The sequence below is a fragment of the Falco punctatus genome (genome assembly GCF_963210335.1).
Source record: "Falco punctatus genome assembly, chromosome: Z".
NCBI classification, from domain to species: Eukaryota; Metazoa; Chordata; class Aves; order Falconiformes; family Falconidae; genus Falco; species Falco punctatus.
Window position 1 is genome coordinate 43,655,414 of NC_137586.1, and position 20,602 is coordinate 43,676,015.

At 38.7% G+C, this 20,602-nt stretch overlaps 1 protein-coding gene across 1 annotated transcript in view; it reads right to left on the reverse strand.

Annotated features, from left to right (window-relative positions):
• Positions 1-20,602, reverse strand: part of SLC28A3 (solute carrier family 28 member 3) — a 125,031-nt gene that overhangs the window by 32,793 nt on the left and 71,636 nt on the right. The window contains exons 3-5 of the mRNA XM_080372755.1: positions 17,525-18,056; positions 4,335-4,417; positions 424-515 (exon numbers count right to left, since the gene is read on the reverse strand). Coding sequence (XP_080228881.1) covers positions 424-515; positions 4,335-4,417; positions 17,525-17,746 — 397 coding nt within the window. The 5' untranslated portion in view covers positions 17,747-18,056. The remainder of the gene's footprint in view (positions 1-423; positions 516-4,334; positions 4,418-17,524; positions 18,057-20,602) is intronic.

The following is a 20,602-nucleotide window of genomic DNA, read 5'->3' on the forward strand; positions in this document are numbered from 1 at the left end:
CTTTCATTTCTAGCCTGCTGACTTAAATTCAGTGCAAGCTGATGCTTGACTCTTTCTAATGAGATTTCATGTTTTTGAGCAAGTTCCTAAAACTGTAATTTAACAGGCTTCTTGGAGGGGGCTGGTAATGGAATAGACACAAAACCTGAACTACCCTTTATCTCAAAAGTAATTGCTAATTGGATTTCAAACATGCTGGAGGAGAAGTATAACAAGATCTGTGCTTCTATTAAGTTTGGGAACAAGCAGAGATTTTCTGGTCTGGAGCTTTCTCTGGGACTAAATTAACTTCTACTTCCCTTCAAATGCATTCTTTAAGACAATCAAGAGTTTTTGTGTCAGGTAGAAGACATGCACAATCTATAATCTCATATAGGTAAGTAAAAAAAAGGCTTCGGCGACCTTAGGTGTAATATACTGTACCTGTTATTAAAATTCCATAGATCACATATTGAATTGTGGGTTTATGTTTCTTGCAAAGGTCACAAGCTTTATCATATTTCTTTTCTAAACACCTAGGAGAATTAAAAACAAACAAAAAACCCAACAAAACAGGAGATATTTAGGCTGTAGATAAAAAAGAAGAGTAATTTGCACAGGAAGATCAGGTTAAATAGATGAAAATTTCTCCACTGGAGTATGCTGCACTTGGTAAGGATTAAATTTGTATCCCAACGTACCAAAGAAAATCCTGCTGACGTCTGCTGAGCTTTTGGGAGGACTTCTTCGGTTTGATGTCGAACAAGGGAAAATCTGGCAGATAACTAATGGGCAAAATTATCAACTATCTAAGAGGCCAAAGTTAGGGGGTCAGTTCTACTAGACTCTGAAGTACAGCTCTTCTGTGAGGATGTCTGTTAACAGGGTTAGTGCAAACTGGGAGGGTAGGTAAAAATTCAGTGCCCATTGCCAGGCCTGCAAAGACTGTTAATATAGCCAGCCCACCATTGCTATGTGGAGCAGTAGTGTTGCTATAGTTGTGAAGGCCTAAGGCTGCATTTGTGTATGCAAAATAACCAATAGCCACCTAAAACCTTATTAAAGTGTGCATAGATGTTTCTGGATATTTGAAAATTTGTTTATTAATTACATTAATTTCTCATCTAATAATTATCAGTTCATGGAAGCTAAAATTATTTGTTATATTTGAATGTCCTATTCTAGTACCTTTTCTTCTAATTATTATGTACTTCACTTTCATTCTTTTCTCATCTCACTAAGGGTAGTACAGCGTGATTTCATGAGGGATGCTGAAATACAGGGAAATAGTAGTTAAGAGAGTTAATTCCACACAGTTTTCCAATGTTAAGTGATGCAGATGTATTTCAGTTAAAAAACCTTAACTAAATAAACACTCTTGTATTGTGCAAGCTGACAAGGAAGTATAGCTGGAAACAGCTATATCTCTGTTTCTCTAAAGTGGTGTGTTACACTCTACAGTGTATAAAGGTAACAAATCTAGAGATGCTAATTATCCAGACTGTTCTTTTGTGGAAACTAGATGCAGCTGGAGTCAGATACATACTGATTTGTACTGAAATTCAGAATGAATATCTTTCTTTTCTGCACAAAAAGAAAAAAAAAAATTAAAAGAAATTGGAAAGAAACAAGGAATATTAACTTAATTCATATAAGTACTCAGAACAGCAGAGCAAGAATATACTCTTAACTAGTACAAAGAGTAACATGGTCTCTGAGAAATCTTGATTGCTTTTGGTATTTCAGTTTTAGTTCTGGGAATTCCTGTTGCCTCACAAATCATAGTTATTTTCTTTCTACTTGTAAGAACATTAGGTTATCTGCCCAATCTCAGCAGAGAGGTTAGAAACAACAGGAAAAGAAAGAAAAGAAGAAATGAGAAACAGATGTATGAATAAAGTAGAGGTCCTTTATCAAATTTGTAGTTCATCCATCGACCAAAAAAAGGAAAAAATATTATCTACTATCTGTTACTGGTACTTATGAGTCCTTTGGGGCTTAAAATTGCTATTTTAAGATTACAGTTCCTTGTAATGTCTTCTTCGCTCTAACATCTCTCACTCTCTCTCTTTTCTTATTTTATTAGTTTAGATGATTATCACTTTGGTACGTGGATATCTTAAATGTTTAGGCATACATGTCATAAATATGAAGCTCTGTTCTGAAAGGTGACAGGAAAAACATCTTTCTTATGAAAATTAGTTATTTTACTAAGGAAACACTGTTTTTTAAAAGCTGATTCTACGTGCTTAAAGTGCAGCATGTTGCTTTTACTTAACCAAAGATTTTTAAAAACCAAGTAACACACACAATTAAAGGAGAACCTTAATGTGAAATATTTGTATATGCCATAACTATTCTTGCTTGCATTTTGCAACAGAAATCCTTTTTCTAGTCTGCATGTACTCTGTAAGTGAATGTTAACACCTTGCACAGGTAGTGAACCCTTGTTATCAACAGACTGATCTTTCAAAGGGCTTGTGTTTCAGGTTACAGGCTCTCCCCTACTGGAGACACATTCATAGTAGAGGCAGCTTTGTGAATGCCTTCCTTTTAAGCAGATACAAGAAGGACATCAGATCACATTAGTGCCTGCTTTTAGGAGCTAATGTACAAAAAATAACTTGGTAAAGATAGCATTGCCCTTGTCAGGTGCTCAACATAAACATTAACCTAAGCAAAGTACAAAGCCGGAGAGAGCAGAACAGGCCATAGCCTGTATGTAATCAGAACAGAGCAAAGTGCTCTTCCGCTTCCAGCCTATGAGGAGCTTTCGCTTCCAGAGATAATGGTACCTCTGCTGATGAAAGAACAAGAGGACCTCAGGAACAGTAATTCCCCGTGAATTAAACCTTACTTGTCCCTTGGCTTTCCATGGGAGTACAAGTAAATAAGAATGAGAAAAAAACATACAGGCTTGGTCTCAACCCCAGCTCAACCTGTTCCCATGCAGAGATGCCTCTTGTTAAGTGACTGTGGGCCCAGGTTTGAGGGGAAGAGACCACACTGACCTTGTACAGCCATTTGCATGCCAACACTTGCCTCTCCAATTAGCTAGCTTATTTATCAGTAAGGCTGGATACCTGCCACTGGAGAGGCCTTCAAACTTGGATGTTTGATCTACGAAATCTCAGTGTTTGTTTTTGCTAGACAAGACACTAAAAGTTTTAAACAAGAAAGCGTTTAATCCTGCGTACTGCTAAAGGAATGACAAATCTCCAAAAAACAGAGGAGAAATGAGACAGTATTTAAGTGAATTCTAAGTACTTTTGCTAGATTTTTGAAGTAGTATTTTAATGATAACAGCAGTAAACCTGATCATATGAACAAATCTTTAAGCTCTGTATGTACAACTCGAAAACATAATTTAAACCTACTTCCGCATATATAATTTGTACACGAGATCTTTCCACGAAGTCCAGTTTGATTAAGACAAACTCCTATCTGAGATATCCAGTGAGTTGCTAGAATCTGCTGACGGAATCATAGAATACCTTGAGTTGGAAGGGAACCAATAATGATCATTGAGTCCAACTCCCTGCTCCTTGCAGGACTACCTAACACCAAATCATATGACTAAAAGCATCCTCCAGACACTCCTTGAACTCTGACAGGCTTGGTGCTGTGGGAAAAAGACAGGTTCAGATCTGAAAATGTGCTGTATAACAGAATGCAGTCATTGAAATCGGGGGAGAAGTACAGTATGATTTCTATGAAGGTTTATATGAAGACTCAATGACAGAAAAATACTAAGACTTTATAATTTTAAATATTATATATATTTTTTAATGTCTTGTGTAGGGTTTGTAGTTCTTTCCAAAAAACCCTAATACTCAAGTATAAAATGTAGATTTGTGCTTTTACTGTGTGGTCAGTGCTAAACAAAATGTAAAAATTCTACTCCATCAAAATGCCTTCTTTTTTTTTACAGCTATTCTATTCCAATTTTGTATAGGGGTAAATAGCTATTGAAACTGAAGGACAATAGTGAATCTTTAACTTCCTGAAAGTGATCACTGTAAGTCCTCTCTTTAAAAAAGGCTCTTATGGAAATACTGGAAAAGTACAAATGTATAAAAATGGACAAAAATAATAATAAAAAAAAATTGCTCCTTTAATTTACAAGGCTTTGGAAGGATAGCTCCACAATCACATGTATCAGTTGAAAGGTATAATAATCTTAAATACAAAGTGTTTCTGTATTTCACAGATTACTAGGCAATACAAAGGTCTGTGTAGCATAGGCGTATGGGAGTGAAATTTAGAGCTGTCACTCCAGAAACAGAAAAGCTGGCAGCTTATTGCTTAGGCCAGGATGAAGTGAGTGGAAAACTTACTCATCCAAAAGACATTACCCTTTTGAGCGTGGCTGCTCATCATCTGCTGAATCATGTTTGTTTTCATGCAGATCACTCTCAACATGGATGTGTTCATCCTCCTGGAAAACAAGGATGCCAAGGCTGTGAGAGGGGTGCATGCCTGTCAAGTAAGGTGCAAAAAAGCCAGACCCCACTGGCAGATGGCTGAAGCAGTCTCATGAGTTCCCCGTCTGCACTGAGTGCACGGTTCCAGCTTTCCTGTCTGCCACCAGTGCTGTGATCAGCATCAGGCAAACCCAGTGGTGAGACCCTGGCTGTCAACTTTCCCAAGCCAGCCACACATTTTGAAAAGGGAAGTGAAGGGGGGGAAAATACCAGTGTTTCTCAGAGCTGAAAAGCGCCCCATACAGACCACCACTGTATACATGCCAAAAGGTGAGAGGTGCAGGTGGGGATGGTAGAGCTGCTAATTAGCCAGCTTGCCCAGCACCTCCTGTTGACATCCTCCTGTTTTTGTTGCTTTTCTCTTTGCAGAACTTTAATTTTATGTCTGGAGAACGGTTAAATTGCAGGAGGTGGGGCTTATTGTTTTACAAGTGTAACTAAGCCAAAACATTTATTCTTCAGAAAAGCTGCTGGGATAAGGTGACAAGTAACAGTCCTTTAAAGGGAGCTGGAATCCATGGGCTTTGTAGCACAAACTTGAAATCTGGCCAGATAGCACATTTTCATCAGGAACACACCTTTTTGCTACCTTAACCCATATAAACCTGGCTGCATTAAAAATTTTGAACAGCAACAGCCTGACCTCCACCACGTGCCAGGACCATCCTTCAGGTGGCTGGGCACAGCCCCCAGAGCTGCTGGGCACACCAGTGGGGGCTGCCATGCTCATGCTGTGTTCGTCCCACCAGCCCGGTGAGGACAGGCAGAGGGAAGCACTTGTCCCACGGGTACGTGCCTGTGAATAGGCCAGTGACAGGCAGCAGGTGACCGTGGCGTCCAAAGGCAGCAGCGTAACTGTGCCTGGCCCTTGCACCACACTTGCCTTTCCCCATTTTAATGCCGTGCCAGGGCAGCGTGACCGGTCACCTGCCCTTGCGTGTCCAGCCAAGATCACAGTGAAGGCACCCAGTGTTCTCCTGAGCCGGCAGCCATGTCCTACCCTCTTGAGAGTAGCTGGCCTGCTGTGCCAGGCCACTTGGACCGGTGGCAGGCTGCAGGCAAGTTTACCTTTTCTTTTTGCCTCACTATTATTTGTGGTAACTGCATTCCTCAAACTGCTGTGTGAAGCAAGGCCCACCGCAGACCTTGCTCTGGCCTCTGCCTTCTGTCTGGCCTTCCTGCTGCTGGAAGTCCTAGAAAGCCCACAGTTAGTTTTAGTGAGAAACCTGAACCAGTTCATGGGCAAAATTAACACACAGCCAGTAATTACAATAGTGTGGAGGAGTATGTATGTAGAAGCTGCTATTCATTCCCCTAGGAGAAAACTCAGCATGACATAGACAGGAGTCTCTCAGGCCTCCTGGTTGCAGTTTTTGGAGGGGTGGTGGTGGTAGGAGTTGTGTAGCAACATGGAGCTGCACTGTAACTTTTGGCCGTATTTTCACTAAACTCAATTTCTTTCTCTCTTCGGTCTTGACTGTGAAATAAAGCAAACTTGAAAGATGCAGATGCTTTCACCTAAGTTGCTATTATTTTTGGTAATTGGGAGCACTCTCCAGTGGCTGTAGGAGGTTGGCTTCTCAGCTTAGGGACAACAAGTGCTCATAGTATTGAAATATCATTTATTCCTTGGCTTAAATTTGGGGTATATTGTATACTGGTGCTTCTCACAGATTATTGAACCTACATTATAAATCAGGAGGGTCCAGCCCTTTGGGTTGACAAGCCATGTTTTCATGTTTGCAGGTGGCTATGCTCCCTGTGGCACCACGTCCTCTCTCCTGGTCACAGCTCAAAGCCCACGTTCCATCCCTCCCTCCCTCAGTCCTCACCACCATCCCCAGAGCCGCTGCTCCCCTATTGCTTTCCCCAATGCCATGGCATCCTCCCTGGGCCAGGAACTTGCCCGTAACACCCAAAACCCCAGGCTCTGGCTCTTTGAATTTGTGAAATACATTGTTTGTCTTGAGAATATAACCTATTTTGTCTTTTGAGTATTAATATATAAAATGCATCAATCCACATCTCTTCACATTGTCTACAATGTATTTGAGTATGCTCAGAATATTATTATGTTGCTATGTTATTGTTGCAAATGCTTTCCTACATTGACATTAAAAGGTATTCAGAAAATTTGAAATCAAAAACCACTTTGTGTCTAACTCTGAGCAGATACATAAAGAAAAGGGAGAAAGGATCCAAACCCTTCTTCTTCTTTTTTCATGGCCAAACATGGTATCAGATCTGGCTCATAGCGAGTGTTGGTCCTTGCTGAGGCTAAACCAAGGGCTGTGTGGAGCACATGGACTTCTGCCAGCAGGGGCACAGCAAAGTCCATACTCTGCAGAGCTGCAAAATAAAATTCTCCTGCCTCAGACACAGTGTGCCTGAGAATATGCTATCTCTATAGTAGTATCTCTACTACACTTGCACAAAGTAGTGGCAGATCACTTTCAGCTGAACTTTTTCAGGGAGGAATCGGTTTCTTTGATTAAAATCAAGCTGTCATTGACTGCCACTACTTTTGTCCATTTTTCAACTGTTTCAATCTGTTCTGCAAGTTCTCTTATTCTTTTTGTTTTGACATTTCCCTTTTTGCTGGCTTTTTTGAAGAGGAAGGTATAGACACTGTCTACCACCTTCCTTTCCTAGGATCTGAGAGGTTTAGTTCCCAGAGGAGCATATCAGAACAGTCCAACTCATCCTTCCCATCACTGTAAATCTGAAATCACTTCAACTTTATGAGCAGAGGCATTTCTTTGGCAGCATACCGTTGCTGCCTTTGATCATACCCCAAAAAACTGGAAGATAGAGAAGAATACCCACAAGCATCAGGAAACCTCTATTTTTTATGTGCTGCTTCAGGTACATTCACCAATTTTGCAAGTAGCTATGATTACAACACAGGAAGGTACTAGAAGTTTTTAATGGAACTTTTAGAGTAGATTATTTCTGGAGTGTGGATGTGAAAATATTAATGCATGACAGTAGTAAAATATCTGTTGGATTTTTTTTAACCTCTCATGTCTTCATAGTGAGCTACACATTATGTGGGCTTAAACTAATGTCCAGTCAAAAAACTTAAAAATGAATGCGTTCATGTGTCATCTGTATTGTATTTTCCTCTTCTTTCTCTGGCCAGTTGTACGTCACACGGTTGCCTCCAGTTTGCTTTTGTCTGAAATTTCCCCCATTTTAGATGAGCAGGTCTTTAGTAATGTGTATGCCCCACCTGACTGAAATATTTTATGACAAAGACAGTGTTTCCACCTTCTTTTTTTTCCAACTTCTCGGGAGAAAATGCTTCTGTATCAGCTCCTTGTCTGCAATGTTCCCTCTGATCACCATTTCTGATGCCTCTTTTGTGTCGTGTATGAAGCCATGACATTAGAAAACATTTTTCTGAATCCTACACATCCTGTCAATTTTCTGTGTTCTTTCTTTAATGTATTTCTGAGAACAGAACTTGCTTCCTTGTCAGTTTATGAATTTTAAATTAAATTCAGGTTTTGTTAAAATATCTCTCTTGGATATATTATCACAGCCAATTACTGACACTGAATTTGAGATTTATGAATTTACATAAGGTTATGCAAAAGAAAAAAAGAAAAAAAAATACCTGATTAGTATTTTGTGAATACTTCTTATTTTGTGACTTCTTGATTCTCTGTGAATTCTTGATTCTCTGAATTGCCTTTGAGACCTTTTAGATTTATAACATTCACACCTTTGCTGTTGTTCTGGGGGCATGATGAGACCAGAAATTGTATTGTTTCAAGTCAAAAGCTCAAAGCCTTTCTCATGTGTGGTAAGAACTGATTTATATCCTGATGCCTGTGCTTCCATGTTTTACTTTACTAGTACAGGGAATCCAAAACTCAGAGTACAGAGCTTGGATGTTCAAGTCCCTGCACTATTACCCAAAGCTCTGTCACTCATGGATGGTGCTTAGCTAATGTGAATCTGCTGTTTTCTTGACCCAAGCTCACATGACCTCCTGGTACTGCCTTTTGCCTCTGGACTGGTTTAACAAGCTTACAGAGATCCAGCCCTTCTCCCCGTCAAGGGCAAAACTGCTTTTTTGAGCCTTGTCCAGGCTCTTAGTACCTTTGCTCCAGTATATATACTCCTTAGGCATATGCAGTAAATGCATATTCTTTTTCAAATATGTACTTCTATTGCTCTTGGGACAAAACACTCAGAGTATCTTGGGAAAGAGCAGTTAGTTTTACTACATTAATTCTCTGTGATATACCTTTTATCAGAGTGTACTGAGAGTACTGCAATAACCAACTCCACTATTTCTACTTTTTTTTTTTTCCTGAAGCTGAGTTTTCTTGTTTCTTAATGTTTTGAAGGGTACATTATTTCTTTTTAATGATCCTTGAAAGGCTGGTTCTTATTTGGGTTTTGTAAGAAAGCAGCTTAAACAAAATGTCAGATAACTTATATCCACAATTTATACAAATGTTTTATATTTCAGTGTTTTCTTCTGGCAGCAATTACGGTGTGCTCATTTCATTGTGTTTTGTTGCATGAAGTAGAAGTATCTCAGTATTTACATGGTAATAAACCCAGTAAATTAGCATCTACATTTAGCTTTCTGAGAAAACAATAATTTCCAAATGAACAATACAGAATAGACTTAATCATAGTAAATTATTATAAAGGCAGGAATAGGCAGTACTACTAGATATCAATTAAGTTTTGCCTTTTAGCAGAAACATGACCTTAGAAGAAATCAGAACACTTTTCAGTAACGTATTTTCCATAAAGATACTCTGACTTTAAACTTCACAAAAAGTCAATTTCAGTAAAAACGTTTCTGGAACTTTGTGTCTGGGGGAAGAGGGGAGAGTTGCAAGAAGCTATTGATTCACCTGCTCTTGCCCTGATTAAACCAGATGCCAATAAATGAGTTCCCCTCCTTCTAAGACAAAAGTATCTTTGCATTCCCTTAAGAGGGAGGTATGTCTTTTACAAAAAGCTCTTCTCTTCTGTTACTCTTTTGCTTTCCAACGATGCTGTCTTAGGAGTTTGCCATAGCTGCCTCTGCAGCTGATAATGAAAACCTCCACTGAAACTCTCAATATGGTGGGGAAAAAAAAAGGAAAAAAAATCCAAGAAGCTGAGGTTAACTGTAACACTGAGATATAATATCTTAAAAACACTATACAGGACAGCACAGTGAGGTCTAAGTGGTAAAGCTCTGTAATTGACACACAGACACTGCTGGGGATAGTCTCTTTGATGACTTCTATGCTTATTGCCAAGCAAGAAAAAGCAAAGATTTCTTAGGATTATTGTCACCGACAGTGTGAAGAACAATAAACATGCAAGTTGCTGTCTACAAACAACAGAAGTTCAGAATAATTTGCGTTGGAAGAAACCTCTAGATGTCATTTTGTCCAACCCACTGCTCAACTGCAATAATTACATAAGAGTTTTATTTATAGAGTAATTAAAATATATGAATGTATGAGTAATGTTACAGAAAATTAGTAAGAGCATCACATGATTGCTGGCACTCTAAATAGCCTGCATTGCAGAATGGTAGATTTGTGTTCTTTCATGCAAGCATAAAAAGCACTCATTTCAACTGAGAAATACCACATTTCTGGCATATTCCAAATTCAGTAGAAACTTGTTAACTGCTATTGATAACAAGTTTACTTCAGTAAGAGTCTAATTCTGTTGACTAAAACAGTCTTCGAATGAGTGCAATGAAGATGACTGATTTTCTTATACTTCACACCTGATTCTTCAAGTGCAATCTCTTCATCCTCCCCTTTATACAACTTTTTTTATTTTGTTTGGTGAAAATGCATGTTATTTAACTGTATGCCTTGAACAAAAATAATTATTTTTAATTTCTTGTAAGAAGGGCAGTATTCAAGTGACAAATAGAAATGCCTATTCCTTTTTCCTGTTTGCTTGAGTCTTTCTCTTTCTGAGTTTGCTGAAGGCATTCCTCACCAAAATGTTGAACTCTCTGTGCTTATGGCCTGCTGTAGCAAACTGTTACCTAAGCACCCAGCAGGGCCAGAAGACCTCTATCTCATTTGCCCAGTATTCTTTTCCACCTTCCAGGATATTTCTGCAGAACAAAACATTGCAACAGAAAACAGGAGTTCAAGTCATAGGGACTATAGCTAGCACAGCCCTGTTACAAGCCCAGGCCAGGTACAGTGATATGCCTAGTCACTTCTGAACTTACTCAATTGGTAGACACAAGGAAGCTGAAAGCTAAAACCAAGTTAGAGACACTTGGATAGGAAAATTCTCTTTCTTTTAGGTCATGCTTGAAGGATTACAGAGTTGATCCATCTACTTCTAATGATGATCACATGAAAAGTGTTATGCAGTTGCATTTCTGCTTCCACACTCTGCTGTACTTTTACTGATTGAAATTTCATACTTGTAAAATACTTGGCAAGGGCATAGAGCTATCTCTTACTTGAAAGTGAAATACTCTTTCAATGCTTTTTCAGTTTCCTCTAGATTTGCCGTTCATTTGCCAAGTCTTTTTGCCTAACTACATACTTTGGCCTTCCATCCTATCTCCTTCTCACCTATCTCCTCTCTGACTTTTGAGAGAGGATTGGTTTTGCAAAGAGCACATAACTTCTGTTGGTTGTGCTTTTAACAAGAGCACACAGTCTCTGTTTTCCCACTCCTATCAGTTAGTGATGAAACCAGATTTGCTATCAGCGCATCCAGGCAGCTGCTTAAATTGTTGATGGTTTAAGGGTGGGTCATTAGATTAGCTTTGGAGATTAGAATCAGGGTACTTTAGGAACTGTGTGGAAAACAGATGCTTCAAAAGCAAGTGTTTTAAGTTACCATGTTGGATTTAATTGGATTTCAGATTAGATTCTGTCAGCTGAAATGAAGCCATCTGATTTTTATTTAAAAACTTTGCTATATTTTTAGTATTCAGTGTAATAGAAGAACATTCATGTAAATTTCCCCCCATGTACTACCTTTTGCTAGCCAGAGTGTCATTATTCTGAAGGAGTTAAAGTGCATTTTAAATACTGAGGAAGAATTTTTTTGATCAATAATCATAGCATTCATAAATTCCTGTGAAATGACAAATTTGAGTGTAGATGGCAGGAGGGATGAAAGTTCATTATTTATGTGTTAAACCATAGTAAATAAGCTGTAAAGACAGCAGATAAGAAACATGTGCTGCCAGATTTAAATTCAGCTGGCTAAATCTTTATGAGGTGTTTTAAAACAGGTTGTAAATTAGGCTCACCCACCTCTGAGTACATTAGTGTTTTCTTTAAAACTTTAAGTTGTCGGTTTTGAGTAGGATAGTTGGATAGTATTCTGAAATGCAGGATAAACAAGTTAAAATGATAGACTGGCACAATCGGCCATAAAAAAAGAAATAGGAAATCCTTTTGCTCTCAGAGCAAGTAAAATGTATGTTCCTGTAAGAGATGGAGTAATATCCCACTTTTTAAAAAAAATACCCAAACATGGCTTTGGAAAACATGTTTTGAAAATGTGGAAAAGGACTGCATAATTTCCTGCCTGAATCAGATGGAGTTATACAGTACAATGCCCTCATAATTTCCAAGGGAAATTACAACAATTATGCTCATGAAATGTAAATTCTTAATAACACCTATAGTTTTAATCAACTAACCAGACAAGAGTATCTAGGAAACTGTGGAGAATGGTGATAAACACGGAAATATATGGCATTTTTTAGGATGTTATAAGCTTGTTTGAATGAAATGGAGTATGAAGGCTGCATATGTTATGGCAGTACCGATGTCCTTATGTAGCTTGAGTAAAAGGCAGAGTTTTAAAGGGGATCCTTCCTTCAGCTTCTTAAGAGCAATTTGCTCTTCTACAGAAACAGGTACCAACTGCTTAATACATCCTAGCACTAACAATAGGAGGCCAATGAATAATAACTATTTATTAGCTGTTATCTTCCTTTTGTATTGTATTTATTTTATGTTTACCTCTGAGTTCCCTTTAAAAGTTTGTCAGGTTTTTTCTGTCCCACCAACATTCCTTTTTATGAGCTAGTTCTTACCATTCCTTGAGAAATGTGTGATTTGTTTAATGCCATAATTAGCAGAGATCTGAACCATCAGCACTGAAGAGATAAAACCTTTGCCTCTTAAATAAGGGCTAAATTCAAGCTAGATAAATAAAATCTCAGGTTTAGGGTTACTATTACTGTAGGATTTCTGAGCAGGAAATTCTGTAGCCAACTGTAGTGATACTCTAGCCAGTGACATCAGAGAGAAGTTAACCAAACTACACTGAATGGAAGAGACACAGTAGTGTTTCTATACTTTATGTATGACATTATTGTAGATGTAGATACAGAATGTATTACATTGGCATGCAGACACTTAACATGGACAATCTTCTGAGTAGCATTGGGCAGATGAGGGTGATGATTTACATTCCTTATATTGCATGACATTTAAGGGGGGAAAAAAATCATAAATCCCTGGATGTTTTGGTATAAACAGTGTGGCAGTCTGTTGATTCTAGCTATGAGGTAGCATCCAAAGCAGGTAACTTTAGCGTGTAGGTCTTAACAATTGCATTGGAGTTTTGTTAAGTTTACGCTGCACTGAAGGATAAAAGCATGCTTGTGAAGAATGGCAAGTGTAGGTAGAGCTATGTATCTTCTCAAAACTAATACAAGAAGCTTACTGAGATGTCCCTGATATCAAAGAAAGAGGTAGAATGAGAGGTACATTTACATTTGAGGTTTGCTGTCTGTTTTCTTTTGAGACCATTTTGAGCTGTTAATGAGGTGACAGTTGCTTCTAAGTCTCCCAGATACTGGCATTATCACAAAGCAATAACACAGGACCCACAATTTTTCATGTCATGCCTGTAAACAGTTCAAGTGGAATCTGCTTAGTGTATAAAAGAAGTAGGTGATATTTCACGGGATCATGCATTTAAAAAAATATAATTAATGTGGTTAATAGAACTTTACCCTACATGGATGCACACCCTCTCTGAAAGTTAACATTGCTTAGCTGACTTCTGAGGGTCTACTACAGTAAGGCTGAAGAAGTTTTACACTTCTGTGATGCAATGTTTATTAACTGTATCACAGTTTCAGCTGTGATAGTTAATTTTCTTTATAGTAGCTGGTGCAGAGATGTGTTTAGGATTTGGTGTGAGACCAATGTTGATGGCAAACTGTTGGTTTTGGTTGCTTTACATTTCTTTCCAACTCCTCCCCATCCCTCTGGGTGAGGGGGATGTGAGTGAGTGGCTGAAGTTACCAGCTGTGGTTAAACCATGACAGTCCTTTTTTGACAACCCCAATGGGGAGGAGAATCAGAAAGGAATGTAAAACAAGGGTTAAGATAAGAACAAATAAGTAAAGCAAAAACCACACACACAAGCAAAGCAAAGCAAGGAATTCATTCACTACTTTCCATGGGCAGGCAGGTGTTCAGCCATCCCCAGGGAAGCCGGGCTCCATCACCTGTAACGGTTACTTGCGAAGGCAAACACTAACACCTAATGTCCTCCCCTCTCTCTTCTTCCCTCAGCTTATATATACTCAACATGACATCATATGGAATGGAACATCCTTTTGGCTAGTTTGTGTCACCTGTCCTGGCTGTGTCCCCTCCTAATATCCCATGCCCCTCCAGCCCTCAGGGCCCAAGAGACTGAAAAGTCCCTGACTTAAACATCACCCAGCAACAACTAAAACCATCTGTGCTCCATCAGCATTGCTTTCACACCAAATCCAAAACACAGCACTGCACCAGCTACTGAGAAAATTAACTGCATCCTAGCTAACACAGTACAAACCCTATTATAGTACAGAAGGATGTGTGTGTTTAAATATCAATAACCAATGTGAAATTCAGATGAGCTTGAATAGTTATCCCTCTTTGACCATTTGTATGACTGACCAGTCAAAAGACAGATTACTCTATATTACCACCTCTTCAACTTGTTAAGAGTCCTTCAACAACAGAAGATACAATGCTTCTCATTCTTGACTTAATAAAGCTTTGATATGATCCTTCATCCACCACTTGCTAGCCTTGAGCTGCTTTGTATTGTTAAGAGCTGTTTTCTTAACTTTCTGACTTTATAAAACAAACTACCTAACCCAGGTTTACTTTGTCACTGCATTATTTTTTATATCCCATTGTGCGTTAATCATTAAACTTTAGCAAGCTAGCAGCCTAATTTACTAAGCAAATTAAGAGCATGTACTATTCTTACAGAAGAGATTAGAGAAGCAAAAATGTGCTGCACTGCATTCCAGAACTCAGCCCGAGAGTTACAGTCTCCTGTGAGTTCTGCATTATAATCATCTGACACATGTTGGGGTTGCGATTGTGAAAGTTGCCCGTTTACAGTTTTCATTGGCATTATCATAGCTAGTTGTTTTAAAAGCAACCCTTGAGCTTTCTCATGCTCGACTTGTTGTTGCAAAATATTCTGAAGCTGATCAATAAAGTTAGTATATGACTCTTTAGGACCCTGCAAGACTGTAGCAAGACTCCTGCATCCTGACTGCCTTAATAGCCATCTCCTTCATTTGCAAATAGTTGTCCCTGGGATACCTTGCCTGAGTCACAGAATCGGCTCAGGTACATCTGAAGGTACCTGTGGAGTGGAATCCCACACTGATACTTAAAATGGTTTAAACTAATCCCTTTCCAGAACAGGTTTATATTTTGTGATTTAAGAAAGACACTAATTGCAAAATACTAGAAGACACTGCATCTTGGAGAAAGAAGAGTGTCATTCTTTGTGCAAGAAAAGCTCAAATACAAGAAAATAGGGAAAAATTATGAGATTGTTTTCTTCTCAGTGGCTTCTACTGTGAAGCGATTTATTTTTCTATATGCAGAAGTTTACCTATTTCCTTCAGTGTCTTATTTTGTCTAGGGAGTCACTTACATGTTGAGTCAGCGGTAGTGTAAACATAAATACCTTCTGGTGTTTCAGAAATCAAAAGTAACCAGAAAACCTGACTCCGGCCAGGTTTCATTGTTGCACAGTCTCTATGATTTGGTATTTGCGTTGTTTAAATCAGAGAGGATTTGCAGGATCTTGCAAACCTCTGCAATGGACAGCTGCAGGAGGGGGCCTGGGAAGCAGGACCACAAGTAACAATGTTAGTTGAAAGGAATATGCTCGAGCTTGTGGGTCACAAGCCCTGCTGATACAGGACATGAAAAATTACTGAAGGTATAGGAGCAGGGACTAAGTATCAAGTTGAGGCTATACAAGGAATGGTTTGTCAGATTGCTCAAGGACGTGGTGTAAGAACTGCAGACATTGTTATCGTTAACTATTGCTGAATTGCTAAATAGCTAGCGTGAGATCTTTGAGCGAGTTGCCACAGTTATAGAATAAGCAAGTTTTTGAACTGATCAGAGTAAGATGTAACAATTGCTTGTGTGTATATAATCATGCTATCAGGCTAATAAAGTGACATTTGCTTGCATCAAGCTGCATCCCGTCTTTCAATCGCAGCAGACAGCAAAGGAAACACCTGGATTCCCTGCACATTGCCCAGGTGAGCTAGCTGTGTAAGGCAGAGAATTAACCTGAGTTACTGAACTGTGCTCCACAGAGACTGCTGAGGAAAGAGGTGCTTTTCAGCTTAGGTCATCATTCAAAAGCATTTGGCATTGAGCTTATGCAGCTAGAGAGGGACTTACTTCCTCTGTAAGTTTGTAGGCAGAGACTTTAGAAACTGAATGCACTATCTTGAACACACATTTTGTGTGAAAATGCACCCAGGATTAAGTCCTCACTTATCTGATTTACATGAACTGAGGGAGACCCAAATTCAAATTGCTTGTCTGTCTGCTCTGAAGCACAGATGTGTTGAGGGCACTGATTACCCAGGAGAATGCCCTAACCACTGGCTTATGCTTTAAGACAGTTATGTCTCTGTCTCCTGTTGAAGCTGTCCCACTTAGTGTGAATTATTAGCTATTGACTGGAGTAGGGACTTGACCACAATTCCCTTACATTCCACAAATATTCCCTGACTGGCAGATTACCGGATTAATCTATTGCTTATCGTTGTCTATAACTCAATAAATATAACACCAGAGTGGCTGGATGTCACTGGTGTTACATAATATTCCACATGCTTAGCATTTCCAAAGACCTTTCTGTGTTATTTGAATAGTGTTGGCTGATACCCCACTATGTGCTACCCTTACTGCTAGCTGAGCTCAGGGGCAGTGTAAAGATCAGAGGCTGCAGAGGAAAGCAAGGGGTACTTCGATAATACAGCACTCTTTAGAGCCGCTTTCTCCCTGACCTGTTCCACCTTCAATAATAAACACAGTGAATGGCCTGGCTGTGGGTTTGCAAATTTCTGTTTGTCCCTGTTCTAATTCCTATAAAAATGCAGGGGTGCTGGGCACTGAGAACAATAGCTAACTGGTTAAAAAATTATTTTTTTTTGCTGCTTCTGCTTTTGAAATCTGCATTTTTAAAATGGCTGTTAACATTACTTTATGCACATAACATGCAGAACCCTCTGGGCTGGCTCTGTGCCCTTCTTGGGAGCAGAACAAGACAATTGCACTTATTTTATGCATGGAAGAAAGAAAATATGCCCCACTGTGATTACGTGATCATTTTTCTCACATTATTAATATACATTGCTTTGATGAGATGTACGTCTGCTGCATAATGATGCGTCTCTTCAACAAAACTGAATTATTTGCCCTCAGGAAATCGCAGTAATTGATACAGCAGATGGGAGAGGTGGATGGGCTAGTTGTGAGATACACCAGCCTATGAAATATCACTGAGTTAGGAGACTTTTCAAAGATACAGTGTACCAGGCAGCAGACGAAGACAATAGGCAGAGCCTACTCCTGAATGTGTCAATTGTGCTCCAACTTTTTGTACAAGAGACTTGTACATTGGCAGAATATCACTGCAAAGTACGTGGATGCAGGAAGACAGCATAAATTGCTTTTTCTTTGTTCGAGGACTGAAGTAAGCATTGTTCATTGTTTTTAAGTCCTTCCTCTTCCCCACAAATCAAAAGAAATCATAGTTACCTGGAAGGCCACATTGTGCACGCCTGGGTGATCACAGGTAGTGTCCTTCAGCTCCATGTGCCTCGCCTGGGCAGGAGAGTTTTGGGCGGATGTTGGAAGTTGCTTGCAGCACAGGGGCACAGCAGCCAGTACCTGGTTAATCCATGTACAAGGTGGGTGAGAGTCACTTGAAATGATGCTCTTTTTATCTGGAGCATGCTCAGGTTGCTGTTGCTCACTCATAGCTCCACCTTCTCACTCCCCTGGCACAGCCCCTTTTGGCCAGTGTGGGAAAGGGCCTTCGATGTTTCTTGAGACAAAAAGGAAGGATTACTGCGGGCCCCAAGAGGCCGATGTATCTCTAGGTGATCCCAAAGGCAAAGGTGTGTACTTATATGACTTCTGTCTTTCCTCCCTTGCTTGGGGGAAAATCTTCCCTACCCAGATCTTTGAGAGGTCAACACAGGTTTAGTCTTTTTTTTACAGCTATTCTCAAATCACCGTTTCTACGATGTTATCACAACTCTGTTTTCATAGTGGTTAGGGACTTAATCTAGAAAGAGAAAACAAGGGAAAATTAACAACTCCCAAACCGCCAACAAATACTAGTTATGCATTTTTAGTTGGCCTGCCAAATCTTATGGCACAGGCTCATTTGATTATCTGTCCTCAGTTTACTCATCTTTAACTGGAGTTTTCTAATAACTTTCCAGGCTTGCTCTTTGCAGTATGGCAGTTATATTCGTAGAACTATCAGTCTCTTAGCCATGTTTTTTATTTTGGCTACCTGTGGACAGCTTGTTCTGTGTAAGGTCTCTGAAAATAGTAGCACTATTACAGACACTTATGTCAGATAAGATTTGAATGAATATAATTTTTGTCTTTAAGGACAACAAAAATGAGAGAGAGTTCTGTTTCTTTGAAATACAGCAATGTATATTTACGTACTCATTAGGTGCCTAAATTTGTAACTTTCTACACAGGGATTGAAAATGTCACAAATTTTGCCTTATCCTGTGAAAAAGCAAAAAATTATGTGCTATTTTAGGAATAAAGACAGAATGGACCGGCACAACAATATATTCTTGCAAATAAAGAACAGTTACATGAAAAATAAAATGATGCATCTTTCTGAGGAATCTTCCAGCTATGTTTTAATTGTATTATAAATCATACAGTTGCAATATGTGCTCTCTGAATCTCATAACTGTTGCTCAGAAAGAAGGACTAGGGTTTTTTCTTTTATTCAGTAAGGAGCACGTGACTTTTAATGATATATTCTGTTTGTCAGTATTCAGAATCTTTTTTGATGCCCTAGGTTTTGAAATCAACAAGTTTGTTGCTATTTGTATTTACCCTGTGAGTAGACTGTGACTAATTGCTTCTCTCTACACATTATTTGCCAGCAAAAATAGCTGCAAATATCTTTAACAATGTTGATATAATTGCCTGCTGATTACTGCATACCTCAGCTGTTTCTCTCTTCCTTTCTTCCTTCTCTCCTCCTGCCAATATTGGACACATGAGTTTACTATCAGAGGGAAGAGGGCAGAGGAAACAAAGTAGTGAATCATCTTCAAATCCAGCCCATTGATTCCTAAAAACTGTACTCTGCACTTGCATGTTGGAAGAAAGTTCTGCCCTGCCTGGTAACTATGCAAAGACACAATTCTGCTATTGTTCCTCTTCTTCTGGCAACTCATTAGATACTTTTCAGAACTGGTTTTCTCATTGAAAAAGGTCAGAATAACACTAATGTAATCACTTCAGTGCAAAGTTTCCTCCCCTGGGTTGTATTTTCTGTTAGAAAACTCACAGGATATTGAAAACAAAACCACCCACAAATCCAAGAAAAATCCTGAACTCACTATAGGAAACATGAAATATGCCATTTCTCTATGGACAAAGGACCATGTAATTAAACATAAGGTCACAACTCGCTGATATATTTTTCATGATTAGCCAGCAGTCTACTTGATGTCTCATCTACAGCAAACCCCGTCCCATTTCTGGTTAGTTTCTATACTCATATGAAGACATCAGCTTTCAAGAAGTGTCATGTGTCTGAAGGATATCACATCCTGCTATTTCAATTGATAACAAGCCTGGACATTTGTTTTCCACTTGTGTGATTCCTCCAGCTATAAGAGGGCATTAAAGACTCATTCTTCTATTTTTTAGGGTGCTTTTACATTAGACTAACAGTGCTAGACTCAAGTCCATTTGTGTTACCAAAATTCTACTGACTAATAACAGAGAGAAAAATCTACAATAATCCAAGAGTTGCTTCCTAAGAATAGCACTAAGACACTTTATGTTTCATCTCAGTCTTCCTACATGAAATCTGGGCTCTCTTTCTCTTAGTTAGAGGAAGACCAATCAAAAAACCTTATTCTTTCACTAAGTTTCACATATAAAAGAGATTTATGTTTTTCCTAGTGTGAATAGTATATGGAGAAAGTTCATTCTCATTTGAAGACATAAATATAATTTTCCTCGTTGCTTCTCACTTCCTTTTTTAATGGTAGGAGTGTATGAATTTATTGAAAGAATCCTTCTGTTTTGGTTAGCAGGACTGAGAAAGTAGGAAAGGAAAGCATTTTATTGCATTAAAACAGCAATCTGGAAAAGGAGCTCAACAGCACAGTACATATGAAAAACTACTTTTTTATATGGATTAAGGAAGATTTCATTTAAGTGTATTTTATATCTTTGCAACTTTGCAGACAGCTGGCACAATGAACAACTCATCACATATATGACAAACAGAAAATGAATAAACTTGAGAAATGAACATTTAAAAAAAAAAAAATGTATAACAGTTATTTTTTTGGATCCTTTGCTCAAAAATCATGAGAGGTGTTTTCAGTCATTCCCCAGGAATTTATTAAGGAAGCAGCAAACTTAAACACCAGCCCTTCAGAGTGTTTTCCTTGGAGTCTTATGTAGGTAAAGGAAACCAGAAGTATTGCTAGCAAGAGAGGTTTTCAGCTGATCTTCATACTTTTGATACAGAAAAATGTTCCTATTTATAATATAAAGTAATACAGATTGGTGTATATATATATATATATATATATATATATATATAAATGGGTA